The sequence below is a fragment of the Microtus oregoni genome, unplaced genomic scaffold, assembly GCF_018167655.1.
Source record: "Microtus oregoni isolate MIOR12 unplaced genomic scaffold, Mior012 000046F_ref0000063, whole genome shotgun sequence".
In the NCBI taxonomy this organism is placed as follows: Eukaryota; Metazoa; Chordata; class Mammalia; order Rodentia; family Cricetidae; genus Microtus; species Microtus oregoni.
The window spans coordinates 19,187,876-19,202,500 of record NW_024543220.1 but is presented as its reverse complement, the minus strand read 5'-3'; the positions used below and the strand labels follow the sequence as shown (position 1 = coordinate 19,202,500).

At 44.0% G+C, this 14,625-nt stretch overlaps 1 protein-coding gene across 2 annotated transcripts in view; it reads left to right on the top strand.

The window, feature by feature from the left end:
- The first annotated feature begins 1,266 nt into the window (after window positions 1–1,266).
- LOC121435492 (solute carrier family 5 member 4A) overlaps window positions 1,267–14,625 on the top strand; it is a 33,496-nt gene continuing 20,137 nt past the window's right edge. The window contains exons 1-9 of one of the 2 annotated variants that reach the window (XM_041634871.1): window positions 1,267–1,407; window positions 2,136–2,207; window positions 3,879–3,983; window positions 6,525–6,584; window positions 7,680–7,784; window positions 10,651–10,756; window positions 11,859–11,939; window positions 13,441–13,661; window positions 14,490–14,625. In XM_041634871.1, coding sequence (XP_041490805.1) covers window positions 1,273–1,407; window positions 2,136–2,207; window positions 3,879–3,983; window positions 6,525–6,584; window positions 7,680–7,784; window positions 10,651–10,756; window positions 11,859–11,939; window positions 13,441–13,661; window positions 14,490–14,625 — 1,021 coding nt within the window. In that variant the 5' untranslated portion in view covers window positions 1,267–1,272. Of the gene's footprint in view, window positions 1,408–2,135; window positions 2,208–3,878; window positions 3,984–6,524; window positions 6,585–7,679; window positions 7,785–10,650; window positions 10,757–11,858; window positions 11,940–13,440; window positions 13,662–14,489 lie in introns of those variants that run through there. The other variant, XM_041634873.1, reaches the window with a different exon arrangement.

Sequence of the window (14,625 nt, the reverse complement as noted above, 5' to 3'; positions counted from 1 at the left end):
GGGCAGGCTCCACGGCCACAACTCAAAACAAAATGGACTCTGTTTTGTTGTTTTGTTTTCTATTTGTTTTTCCTGATTTTTTTACTCTTTTTTTTTTTTAGATGGGGAGACAGAGAGGGAGAAAACACAGAGTTGGATGACTAGAAATGTGTGAATGAACAACTAAGGGGGGAAGAATATGATCATAATACATTGTAAGAAAAAATACTAATTTCTTTAAATAGTGCTGGGGAAACTGAATTACACATGCAGAAGAATAAAACTAGATCCATATCTCTCTTACCCTGCACAGAATCAAGTCCAAATGGATCAAAGACCTCAACCTAAGACATGAAAGTCTGAAATGCTGGAGGAAAACGGAAGAGAGACTATAAGGCAGGGACCTGGGTAAAGACTTTCTGCATAGGGCTCCGCTCAGCTGATAGAGAGGGCGATAACAGGCAAAGGGGAACTCAAGAAATGAAAGAGCAACTGCACAGCAGGAGGAAGGGGATTGAGACAGCCTATAGGACGGGGGAGAGATCTTTGTCGGCTTCTGCATTTGACAGAGGTAAGTTTTATGGCTCGTATTTTAAATATACATCCACGGAGGAGAGTACTGAGACTTTGCTTCTAATGTCAAGCAGGTGTCTTCAGAGTAGCCAGGATCCTGAGCCACGAGGATCACCAGCACTTGGCTGTCCATTCATTCACTCCTCAGAGCCTCTGACTCACCCGCCCTCCAGCCCCGTCCACACCCTCTGTACATGGCAAGGGTGGAGCAACTTGCCCTTTCTGCACCTGCTGCTGGGGTTGTGATGTGACCTATGACGTCCACTTAGACCACCCATTCTAGGTAATTCAAGGGACAAGTTTATCCAGGAATTTCATGTTTGAGAAGGAACCTGTACCATGTGTCCCACCTGACTGTGTCCTGTTCTCTTTACGTCTCTAGTCCCTTATTTTCCTTTATCTTCCCATTGTGTTCCCTCTTGCTGGCCGGTTTTCCTAAATACTCTTTTCTTTCTTAAATACCTGCCATATCATTTTCCTCCTCTAATTCTCACTATTTCTGGCTTCTCTCCTTGGTTTCCAAATTCCACTGAAGCCAGAACTAGTCACTGTAAGATGAAAGCCTGGCCACACAGGAGGGGTTTAAAGGTCTCCGGTGGACAGAAGCCGGCTCTGATTTCTTTCCCCGCCTACCCGAGGCTGATCATTAACGTACTACTTATATATGTATATATAAAGAAGCGCCAGTGCTTGCAATGGGGACAACCACTGCCTACAGCCATGGCCACCACCGTGAGCTCCAGTGTGAGCACTGACAGCTCAGACCTGTCTTCTCTGTCCCAGAACATCAACAATGCAGCTGACATCTCTGTCATTGTCATCTATTTTGTGGTGGTGCTAGCTGTTGGAATATGGGTATGTGAAAGTCCAGTGAGGTTTCTGGGAGGGCACAAACATTGCATGGGAAAACATCTCATGCTGGGAGTAAGTGGGAGAACATGGGATTTCTGGGTGGACACTAAGACTGCATGGGAAAACATGTCTTCTTGGTAGATGTGTAGAATGATGAGTTGGGACAATGATTTTCCAAGTATCGTTGCCTCTCTGTCTGAATAATTTGCTTGTGTGTGGCACAAATCATGTTAGCCCTGAATGAGCCTCTTCTCCCGGTAGAACCAGGGCTGAGTGCTTGCTCTGCTCGGCGTGCCCAGCACCGGGCATCAAAAACACAAATGCCGTTTCTGTCATCTCATTTCAATGACTTCCCTTTTCTCTTTATTTTTTCACTTACTGAGCGAGAAGTTTAGACCATTTGTATCCTGTTCATTCTTTCTTTTCGGTATTGAATCTGAGGCTCAAAATCTTCTTCCAAAGACAGATTTAGAGACAAGTAATATTTTTTTCATAAGCTAAACTAAATATCAGGTTTTTTAATATAATTTCTTGAAGTTCTCCCTCTGAGTCTTCATGACTTTTATGTCCATCAAAAACTGATGCTGTGTTAGTCTGTCTAGAAAAGCGTGTCTCCCTGTGGGAATGGTGATATATCAATGTCAGTGAGCTGTATGGAGAACTGGGGGTCTCCTTGATCTTCGGGGGGCACCTATTGCCTCTAACCTTCTGATGGTTTCCTTTCTGCTCAGGCAATGCTGAAGACGAACCGAAGCACTGTTGGCGGCTTCTTCCTGGCAGGTCGAGCTATGACCTGGTGGCCAGTAAGTGGGTCAGAGGCTTCGGGAGATATACATTGAGGACAAGTTGTGATGTTGGCAGATACCCCTGCCAACATGCTTTGTTTTCTTTAATAAACCCTCCACTTTAAGACTGTGACTTGGGATCCCAGGGAGATCATAGCATATAATCTATGGAGAGCAGCTTTGGTCTAGCCTTAGGAGTCCTGCCACTTTATATAATCCATAGGAGCAGCTTTGGTCTAGCCTTTGGAAACCTGGCATTTCATATAATCCATTAGAGCAGCTTTGGTCTAGCCTTAGGAGACCTACCACTCAGTTCTATTCCATGTGTCTCTACTTGGTTCTCATGAAAAACCTTCTTAGCTCCCATTAGCGCTCTGAACTCCTTTTTTGCGTCCATTCCTGAGCTAATCTGCTCCTCTCTGGGAGATTATTTTCTCTCTGTCGTCCACGGCAGTGCCAGCTCATTTCCTGATCACTGCAGTCCTGCCTTGAACACAGTGTTCTTCTCTGCTGCACACTTGCTGATGCAGTCGGTGTCCACTGTGGTGGTGTTTACAGTTACGCTCTTGGACAGCTGCCCACCAGATGTTTTCTGAATTTTGGTATCTGACTTACTCAGCCAGATTTTTCACTGCAGTAGAGGCAGGATATTCCTCTGTGAACCGAGAGAGTGTCAGATCTGGGTTAGCACACAGTGAGTGCTCAGAAAATGTTCCCTTCAAGAGATCTTCTGCCTTGTCTAAACTCCATACAAGGAACTAGAATTACTAAACAATCTGGTGGGTAGGGTAGGAAAAGTTTTTCTTGGGAGCACAATCAACCAGGCATTGCCTTCCCGCTACTCTCTTTGTGAAACCTGCGATTCACAACTAATCCTAGAGTAGCAAACCAGCTCCATCCTGCCATGACCCCAAACACCTTCTTACAAAGAGGGATTGTGAAGAGGGATAATAGAGGCAAAGACAGCCCTGCAGGACTTCACTTTCTAATTCTGTTCCCAGGGCTCCTGCTAGTCTCTGTCCATTGACGAGCGAGCGCTCTCCTCAGTTTTGAACTTCAATGACAGAAACCAGTGTTATGGAAAATGCATCCAAGGAGCAGGGTGCTATGGCTGGGAGGATAGAGAGAATTCCCTCGGATGCAACTTGGGAGTCTGTTACCGACTCAAGAGTCAAGTTGCTATTTGGAGATCTGGAAGTTTGAGGCTCCACTCAGAACACATAGAAGGATTTTCTGATGTTTCCATAAGGCAGGGTTCGTCAGGTGTTTTCTATAAATGGCCTAACTGTAAGTATCTTGTACTTTGAAGGTCAGAGTCTATTATGACTGCACAGCAATGTCGCTGGACCCCAAACCACCTGCCATGGGTGTGCTGTGGCATACGAAGCTGACGGCTGTGTTCCAGCACCAGTATGATGGACACTGAACTTTAAATTTCACATAATTGCAAATTTGCATGACTCACTCTTCAGATCCTTAAAAACCATTTGTAACCACTCACAGCGGGAAAAGTGTTCCTGGCTCATGGGCACAGAATAACTGCTACCAAGCTAGATTCCGTCTGTACACAGTTCTATGTTGTTTTTCCTCCAAGAAGTAGTGACTGAAACATCTCAACACTCACCTGTTTCCAAGGAGTCTTATTTCGATTTTCTGAATCTAACATTGGTCTGATTGCTTTCCTTGCAGATGGGTGCCTCCATGTTTGCCAGCAACATTGGCAGTGGCCACTTTGTGGGCCTTGCTGGGACAGGGGCAGCTTCAGGAATCGCCGTGACAGCATTTGAATCACACGTAAGTGACAGAAATTATATATGTATTTTTCTTTTAAGTCAAATTTATGTCTGGCTGTTTTTAATCAGGTATGTATCCCTGGTTTTCCTGGAAGTCTGTATCAGATGAACTACTTTTGTTCTGGTTTTTATTTTCTCCTCAACTAGTCCAGTCTTTGTCTCTGAGCACTTCTGAAGCCTCATCCATTTCATAAGTAGTTAGTCCTACCAGGGATTTCATTTTTGTATAGTTCAAGCTCCACTTACACTTGGTCCCTTGACTGTTTGAGCTCTTATGTCTCTTTTCTGAGATGCCACACTGTATATTCATTCCTGAGCCAGAATCAAAGATTACAAGTAAGAGAAAACATGCTGGGCAGAGTCTCTAAGGTTAATACACCTGCCACACAAGCAAAGGGACCGAGTTAAGATCCCTAGGTCCCACGAGAACACAGCAGACACGGCAGCCCATCTGCCTCAGTGGTAGAGACGAGGGATTTGTCAATTTGTCTAGCGAGACTAGCCATATCTGTGAGCTTTTGGCTTGTTTGAGTAAGATGTAAAAAAAAAAGAATAATCTGTAAGAACAATTGAGGAGGAATTCAAACATTAGCCGTGGCCCTTTGCATGTAAGTGTGCAACCCTAGGCACATCAATGTGCGTACCATAGACACACTGAAAGATAAATTAGCAGGTCAGGCATTTAGCATTTAATCCTAGCACTGGATGACAGAGGCAGGGGCAGGGGTAAGGACAGGGGAAGGGGCAGAGGCAGAGGCAGGCTGGTTTCTGTGAATTTGAGATCAATCTGATCTACTCTAGTGAGTTACATACCGGGCAGAGTACACAGTTGAGATCCTGTCTCAAAATAAATAGACAAATAGCAGAAAGAGCAATGTCTCCTATTTGACACAGCTTATGATCACATGGGACAGACAAACGTGCACTGGCTGGAGCAGAAAGCACAGAGATAGAAGCATGTGCCGTATTGAGAGATCGCATTGTGCAAATGCTTCCCTGTGGCTTTTTCCCCATGGTATGTTAAACAGTGCCAAGGGGTCAGCATTAAACACATATACATTCCAGCCACACTAAATGAACTGAGTAGATCACACACACACACACACACACACACACACACACACACACACCAATAGTGAAAGAAAATAAGTCATGAGAGGGAGTGAGGGGCGGAGGAGGAGTTGGGGAGAGAATAGCAATTGACTGGACGACAAGTATGCATAGGCAATTCTCAAAACAAGTTTAGAAGAGACACCACACAGGAGCTGCGGTCCATCATAGACAACAGAGGTTGTTGGCGGATACCATGAGCGTTTACGGATGCTCGTGCCAGAAGGATGAACAGAAACCCAAGTGAGACCCAAGGAGGCAGTGGCGCTGTGGTAAGGAATGAACATTTTGAAAGATGCCATACCAAACCTACAGGCCTTTACCGCTGACCTGTTACCATTCTGCAGAGACTGCCTTCCTTAACTGGATCCTGAGTTCTTAAGAGCAGAGAACCTGGCTTCTCTGCGCCCACACACCACTCCAGCAAACAGCCAGGCACGTGGTGAGAGCATCACACACAGCTCAAGGAGCCTGAGCTTTCTCTCTTCTCCACAGCACAAGTCAGAGCACGAGTTTCAGGAGTCTGCTGTTTGCTCCACCGTGGTCTCTGGGGATTAAACTTTGGATATGAGGCTAGTACATATGAGGCTGTAGCTGGTACTTTTTTCAAATAAGCTCCCACAGGCTTCTATCTTATCCTTTCTGGTGTTTTTGTATAGACCAAGTGGGACTACGGTGCAATTTTCAACAAACTCAAGAAGTGACCTTGGGTCACTCACAAAAGCCTGTGCCTTTCCAACGCTGAAGGCTGTTTTGTTTTTGCCTATTTTTGCCTCAGAAATATCAGGAACATATCCAGAAATTGTTCTATATGCTTTGTGGCCTGGGAATTGATCTGATGGTGCCATGAACCGCACAATGAAGGATGCCTCCACAGGCATGAAGAAAGCGACCCATAACCCAATGCTTATTGCTTTCACATTGCAGATATCTGTTTCTGTAGCTTCCAACCTCTCATTTCTTTCATCTTGAGGAAGCTTACATCTTTCCTATATATGGCAATGGTAACACTGCCCGTTAGACCTGCCTCACTAGGTAAGGCAAGAACAGTGGAGCTGTGTGTAGAGACATCATAAAACTGTACTTTAATTCCCGCCTGTAGCACCAGCTATATTTGGCAAGACTTAAAGGGACCTGCGATGTTCTTCCCTTTCCAAAGTTCTTTTCCTCCGTGCTTTGACATGCGTGTGTAATTCTCCCATGTAAGCTCATTGTCTTTGACAAAGCTTACACAACCTTTTCTTAGTCCAGGTGAACTCAAACTCTTCATCCTCTGCTTGTTCTGCCAAATATTAGATATTACATTATATCAATACTATACTAGACAGGAACCAAGAGAAGAGGTTTGTTTGTGCAGGGGCAGAAGTCATAACACCATAGGGCCACAGCCAAGCTCCTGTAACTTAATGCTGCTGCTCCCGGTCTCTTACAGTCGTTCCTCTTGTTGCTGCTCCTGGGGTGGTTTTTTGTGCCCATCTACATCAAGGCAGGGGTGAGTATCTGATGGATCTATTTACACACTTGTTCTTTATGTTAAATCGTTAAACCTGGGTGTTTGGCCCTCATTGGTCCTATTGCTGATAATATACAGAAAATAGATCAAATTGCTTGCCCATAGGGTCCACAGTAGCGAATGTTTGTTGTCAGGTTAATGGTGGCCCTGTCTAACGGTCAGCGAGGTAAATTCCAGGTCCGAGTCGGGAGCAAAGCTGGGGTCACGGGCATGACCTAAGAGAAGTGTTTCAGTTATGGTCTGGCTTAAGTATTGGGGGATAAGGCTGACTTCTCAGGTAGGAAAATTGGATGATAGAATAAGTATATGGAAGCTGAAAATCTTTCTTTCTGGGAACATTTGGAGGTCTATTCTTTTCTGTAGCTTACCATGTCTCCAGGGCTGCTCTCCATTGGTGGTCTGCTAAGAATCCCTCGTTTTTTTTTTTTGACAAAAGGAATGTATGTGTGTTTATTAACGTATTTTTATCAGAGAAGATTAAATAATGAGTCCAATCACTCTGAAAAACACAGAAAGCTGTATGCTTATTCTAGGTGTTCCATGAGCAATCTCTTACTTCAGTAAGGAAAGTTAAGATTTTTCTCTAAGCTCAGACTTAATGTAAATCTTATTTTCAATAAAGGAAATCATATAAATACATGCTCAAATGCATGCTTACAATATTCTCAATAATCAATGTGTTATATAATCATATTACCGTTTATAATTTACAAATATTACTTTTTGCTGTACTGCAGAATTACTGGTAAATATAATAAAAATGATTTGTTCAGTGTCGTCTAGGTATTTGGGAATGCTGTAGGTGCTTTATACCTTTGTGCTAATTCTCTTCTTTATTTGCTGAAAGTGTCATGATACACAGTAAACATCAGAGTCAGGAGGAGACTGCCTTTCTGCCTCCAGCGCTTGATTTCATTCCAGAACTGTCCCTATACAGAGGAATCGTGTCTTTCTCGCCTCTGTATCCCCAGGATCCATGCATAGTGCTTAGCTGCCTGAAGTCATTTAGCAAATGTCAAACCATCCGAATGCACTGGGCTCGAGGTGAATTCCTGTTGTCTTCTCTCTCTTTAGGTGATGACCATGCCGGAATACCTCAGGAAGCGGTTCGGTGGGCAGCGGCTCCAGATCTACCTCTCGGTCCTCTCCCTCTTCATCTCGGTGATTCTGAATATCCCAGTGAGTGCCCTGCCTCCTGGCATTGGAGATTCCACAGTTTGCCTGTTGGGACCAGCTACTAAAATTGGAGACTTGTGTGTATAGGCTGTGGATAAAACTCCCAGTTGACTCAAACTTCCTGGGTGGGAAAATGCTCAGGACTTCCACATCCCTAAAGCAGCTGACTTTCACGTCCTGGGAACCACAAGAGTACAGGTCCACCCTTTAAAGCACTCCACGTGTCGAAATGCAGGTGTGGCCAGAGCAAATGTCAGTCACGTGAGTAATAGCAGCTGCTTCCTACAGAGCCCTCTTGGCTTGTGCCTTGCCCACTTGCCCTGCACAGTAACTTCCTTAATTTCTCCGAGCCAGCTCTGACTTTTTTTTTCAGTTTAATTATCAAATAAGAAGGGACGTACTTTGTATTATTAAACCTACTTAAGTTTGCCTTATCGAAGATTGTCCTTGTAAAACTTGTATCATAAATGAGTGGCTAAAATGATTATGCCTTAGAACTTATCCCTGATGGAAGACAAGAGGCATTTGAACTTTGAGCAGCGTGCGAAGAAAGAGTAGCTTATGTATTCCTATGTATCAATGCCCAGTTAAAGCAGGCACATGCGTTGGTGTTTAGGACAGAAAAGTCACCTTTGTTGTTGCTCTTCTGTTGGACTGCGTTAGTTACAAGGGAAGCAGCTGCTGGACCCAGATGCTCGGAACTTTACTAAAGTTGTGTGAGCATTGCTACCTGTATTGAGCTGTGATTGATGTTAGCAAAGATTCCCAAGCAACGGGAGTTGCCAAAGACCAGGAAGATGAGGACTTACACATTAATATTTGACTACTTTTGAATATATAAGCAGAAGGTGTGCCCCGCACAACCAGGAAAGGTACTAGCTCCTGTCAGGTTGAACTGGAATGACGTTTCATTTACACAGTCCCTGAGGTGGGAAGGTAAGGAGTAGAAGAACACCTTGGCGCCAGAGACTTTGTGTTCACATGTTCTACAAGTGGGTAGGACTTGCTAATCTCTGAAGTCCCCTCAGACATCCACAGCTTTATGGTTCCAAAGATCGTGAGTGTGTGCCGAAACAGAAGGGCATCAGTTAAAGGAACCCTGGAGGGATGTGGCCTTCTGGAGGGCTTGGCTCTGGGTGGTAAATAAGGAGTGGAATCTGGGGAAGCTGGGTGGGGTGCAAGGAATCGACGCACACATGAGTGTCTTCCATGTGTATCTGTAATCCGCTGACAGCACAGCAGCCGTCCTTGTGTGCCTGCAAGGTTACGTCTTGAGTGATATAAAGAATGATTAACCTTAGACATGTCTGTTTATACACGCACACACATCGATAGCCAATTATATCCTGGCTACTTATTAAACAAATCATTACAAGAACTGAAGATGGAAGAGTTTGTGGAATCTCCTCTGGCAGGACTGAGGAAAGGTCGATCCCAGGTTTCAACCTCCAGCAGCGTAAACATTGAGGCTCGTTAGTGGGTAGATGTCTGTCATCCCCAGGTACTTCAGTTCGGACCTCAGAACTGTTGCTGCTCTGCTGGAAAACAACAAAACTGGGAAGTGAACCAAGATATTAGCAATTGTTCCAAAAAGCTCTCTTTTAGCAAAAGAAAATCCTGTTATTAAAATTCCCTCTTTATTAGAAATGTTTCTTTTTCATTGTTTTCCCTTTTTCTCAAGACCTTTCATGACTTTATTTTTTAACTAGGTAGTTAATTTTCCCACCCATAATCTTATTTTTTTAATGAAAATAGATTTTTTTCACACAATGTATTCTTGTTATGGTTTCCATTCCCCAACTCTTCTCTGATGCTCCCACTTTCCCACCCACACCCTTTATTTCCTCTCTCATTGGAATAAAACAGGCATCTAAAATAAGAAGAAGAAAAAAAAGATAAAATAAAAGCAAACACTCCATGAGTAGCAATGCTTCCTGTGCCAGCATAAGGACCTGAGTTTCAATGCCTAGCCCTGAAGCAGCAATACAGACATGGTCATGTGTGTAGGCAGACTTTCTCTGTTCCATCAGTCAGTTCTATCCCACAAGTCAGCTCCCAAATAACCACACAGAGACTAATTATTAGTTATAAATGCTCAGCCATTAGCCTAGGTTTATTACTAACTAACTCTTACATCTTAAATTTACCAATATTTATTATCTACCATATGGTAGCATCTTTTTTCAGCATAGCATAGTTCATCTCCTGCTTCCTCTGCATCTCCTAGAGACTCCCATGGCCACACCCTTTTTCTTCCCAGTGTCCTCTCCTACCTAGCTATGGGTCAGTTATTCCTTTATTAAACCAGTGAGAACAACAAAGGTTCATGGTGTACAAAACGATTGTTTCACAGTACACAAACTCTCCTACAGCTCCAGAGTGGGGGACAAGGCAGGGGAAATCAAGAACAGTGGGCTTGTGTGCCACCTGCCTACCTGTAGTTCTCTGAAAGATCCTGTCTCAAGGAAGTAAGGTGGGGAATGATGGAGCAGGATATCTGGCATCTCCTGTGCCTTCTACACACATGCACACACACATCACTCATACACACTACACACATTTTGAAAAAGAGTTTATGTTTTACTCCATTAGAGTCAGAGATTCCCATAGGTAACTAAAGACTATCCCTAATGCTCATGGTACAGAGAATCCTCAAGCCATGGTATCTTCTTTAATAAGTGCCTCGATGGAGCAATGAAGAAAGTGGAGAGAGAAACTGCTGTTTGCCTTTCTTCCTACGGGATTATTTATGTAGGATCTTCAGGGGTGAATAGAAGTTCACCAGGAAAAGGATGGGGCATTGAACCTTGAAAACAGAAGTCAGAGGCCTGAAATGCACGCTTCTCCATCTTCACTGTTCCTTTTCTAGTCCAATATATTTTCTGGAGCCATATTCATAAAGCTGGCTTTCGGGTTGGACCTTTACCTGGCGATCTTCATCCTTTTGGCTATCACGGCTGTTTTCACAATCACGGGTGAGTCTTCGGTATCCTTGGTTGAATTGTGCAACCTTTTGGTGATCCCACCCATGTGTGTGTTTATGTTTTTGTGCCTGTATTTTATTGAGGAAAGCATAGCCACTCAATAAGGTACTCAGTTAAGGAAATAATGATATATTCCTACACTAGAGCAAAAATGGTTTTGCTAGCTGGCTTTGCACAAGGAAGAGGTAAATAGGAGAAATCGGAGGATTATTAGGGAAAACTAATGTGATACTAAAATTCTGCTCTGGGCTGGAGAGATGGCTCAGCCGTTAAAGGCTGGGCTCACAACCAAAATATAAAATTCTGCCCTCTCTTCTACTTAATATTTATAATTAAGCATAACAGTGAAGCTACACTGTAAGAGAAACTTTGTATCAGACAGATGCAAGAGTCATGCATGGTTTCCTGTCCCATTATCCCTAAGAGCTAAGGAAGCTAAGACAGGAAGATTGAGAGTTCAAGGCTAACCAGGGCTACAGAGTAAGGTCCTAACAAGAAAGAGACAAAGGTAGAGGGAGAAGGGGAGGGGAGAAGAAAGGAGGGGAAAGAAGGAGAAGGGAGGGGAAGGGAGAAAGGAGATCAGAAGTGGTAGAAAAAGGAGAAGAGGGGTGAAGATGGGAAAGGGGAAGAGAAAACAGAATAAAAAAGACTATGGCTAGAGATAGAGCAGAACATACTAGGGAGATAATGCTGTGGGAACAGGTTTACTGAGGCAGAAGGATTGCCAGGAGTTTAAGACCAGCATGGCCAACACAAAGATTCAAGGTCAGCCTTGGCTACAGAATAAGACCCAATCTCAAACTAAGAGTCAAGCTTGCCAGTCAGCTGGGAGTCTTCATTTTCTTGCTTTGTTTTCTGGTTACAAAGTCTAAGCTGCCCAGTCTGTCCTTGGACTGACTCTGGACCTCAGAGGACCTTGAGGCTTACAACCTTTTGTCTTCAACCTCCCAGGTAGCTGGACTCACTCCTGGCAGCCAGGGGCTTTGGATATTAATGTTTCTTTAGACAGCTGGACTGGAGGAGAAGCCAGCTCTCAGGGCAAATACATAAGTGCATGTAAATTAAATGCTGGTTCCTTTCCTTATTATTACAGGTGGCTTGGCATCTGTGATTTACACTGATACCTTCCAGGCCATTATCATGCTGGTTGGATCTTTCATCCTCATGGTGTTTGGTAAGCTGAGACTGCATCCACAGATCCCTAGATTCTTGTTTCCATCTGTCTGTTCATTGTTGCTTCCTTCAAACTCTCCTGGGTCCTATTTTCTTTTCATGTATATAATTCCTACCATGGGGATGTTTGCCTAGCTTCTTTCTTGCTTTATTTTATCAAAAAGAGGAAATGAGTGAGTTTTGTTTCCTCTAAAATATTGCTTTGGTTAACTGTGTTATTTAACCTCCATTTCCTTGTGCTCAGAATGGATGAAACCCCTTGGTTGATAACCTTAGTGGAACACTGGTGCATTGGATTGAAAGTATCAGAGCCTTTGATCTCTGCCGTAGTTGTATCAGTAAGGTAGTAAATATTAAAGTAGAAGAGGCCATTGTAAGCTGAATGCAGCAGAACCCCTAACTAGACCACTCTATGGGTAGAAAACAGTTTATTGGGGAACAACCTGCCAGGTTATCTCACGGGAATAGAGAGCGGTGGTTCTGCCAGAAAACAGATGAATTTTCTGTGGCAGTCAGCAGTATGTTGGTCCTTGAGCTGGTGCGAACTGCTCTGGTTAATCAAAACCAGATACACTTTGCCCATCAGTTGACCGTTAGGGCAGAGAAAAGAAGGAATGACTTTCCTGACAAACGGAAGCCCAAATTATGGAGTTTTCTGAGGAATGCTGAGTTTAGGTTTCTGTTTACCTGGCATAAATTCTTATGTTTATCCAGTAAAAACCAGACTGGGTTGGGCCTGGGTTCTTCTCTTGGGACATTGTTAGCAATGCCATTTAGGGACCTGGTTTGTGACCTAAAAGCTATGAATTTGAGAGGGGAGATGGGTACAGGGGAGGGATTGGAGAGGAATATAGAGAAGAGTGAAAATAATGTTTCAATTTCAAAAAACAGTTTTGCGAAGGAGACACAGGCCCTCAAGCCCAGCACTGTACTCTGAAAACAGAGGCAGAAAGATCTCTGAGTTCGAAGCCACAAGCAAACAAACAAAACATAACAAAACCCCCAAAATAATCAATTTCAAACAACAAAAGCTTACTAAAATAAAAACCTTTTGATTTATCTAGACCTTCCACTAAAGAGAGGATTAAGTATTAGATAATTTCTAATAACTCTTAACCAGTTGTATTATTTTATATAATAATCTATTAAAAGGGAGTGTTCTCTGATTCTCCTGCCTACATAGGACTCTCTTCCTCTTACTGAGTTGCCTCGTCCAGTCCTGACATGAGCATTTGTGTCTAGACTTACTGTATTTTGTTAAGCCATGATTGAGTGATATCCCTGGGAGGCCTGCTCTTCTCTGAAGAGAAATAGATGGGTAGATGACCTGAGGGAGAGGAAGGTTTGTGAGGGGCGACTGAGCGCAGGGGAGGGGTGGGAAGCTGGGATTGGGATGAATATCAGGAGAGGTCACTGAGGTTTGCAAGAGCTGCACGTCAGGGGATTATTATAAACAGTAGCTGTTGCACTGTGCAGGAGACATTTCTCTGATGCCTTTGCAGCATTTATTGAAGTCGGAGGCTATGAGAGCTTCACAGAGAAGTACATGAACGCCATCCCATCTGTAATCCAGGGGGACAACCTGACCATCAGCCCCAAGTGCTACACTCCTCAGGCGGACTCCTTCCACATCTTCCGAGATGCTGTCACTGGAGACATTCCATGGCCGGGAACCGCATTTGGAATGATTATTACGGCTATGTGGTACTGGTGCACAGACCAGGTAAGTGATTAAGTGTGTGGGTGCTTGTGTGTGGGGTGGGGAGGGGGAAGACTTTTGCTGCTTCTTCTTATCTCATGTAAAAACACACAGGTGTGACAGGAACCAAAAGCTACGGAGAAACCCTGTCTCGAAAAATCAAAAAAAAAAAAAAAAACACAGGTGTGACTAGCCAGAGCCAATTACCTCATAATAGTAGGAAGATTCTGCTGATGCCTACGATATTAGATTCACAGCCTAAAACACAACATGTGTCTGTATTACTACTACTAGAACTATCTAATGCGACCTGGACACTATGCAGTCTCGTGAATATAGGCATGTACTTGTCACAGGTTTCAGTCCCTCCCTCACTTTCCGTCTGGGTCTCCTGGTCACTGCTTCATACGCCAGGCTAGCTGGTCAGCAAGTTCCCAAGGATTTTCCCATCTCTGTTCCCCACTGACCATAAGAGCACAGGGACTACAGACACATGTCAGGGTGCCAGGTTTGCATTGGTTCTGTGGACCCCAACGTGGGTCCCTGTGCTTTCACCCACTGAGGTATCTCCTGGGAGCTTTTAAACATAACTATAGCTAACATGTATTGACCTCCATGTACCGAGTCCTACATACATTGCTCATATTCAGAACGTTGTAAGAAGGGTAAGACTGCTTGAGGAAGGAAGCCACATAACATACAAATTAAACTGTACTTTAAATCATAGTATTCCTCCAAAGCCCCTTAGTTTCCACCAGCGCCAGAATTTCTTATTGAGGTTTTAAACCCTGAAAGGGAGATTGGACATCGGTTTCTGTTTGTCTCACTCACTGCGTTGTGTTTCCGTGGCAGGTCATTGTACAGCGCTGCTTATGTGGCAAGAACATGTCCCACGTAAAGGCTGCCTGCATAGTGTGTGGGTACCTGAAGATACTGCCCCTGTTCTTCATGGTGATGCCAGGGATGATCAGCCGCATCCTGTACACAG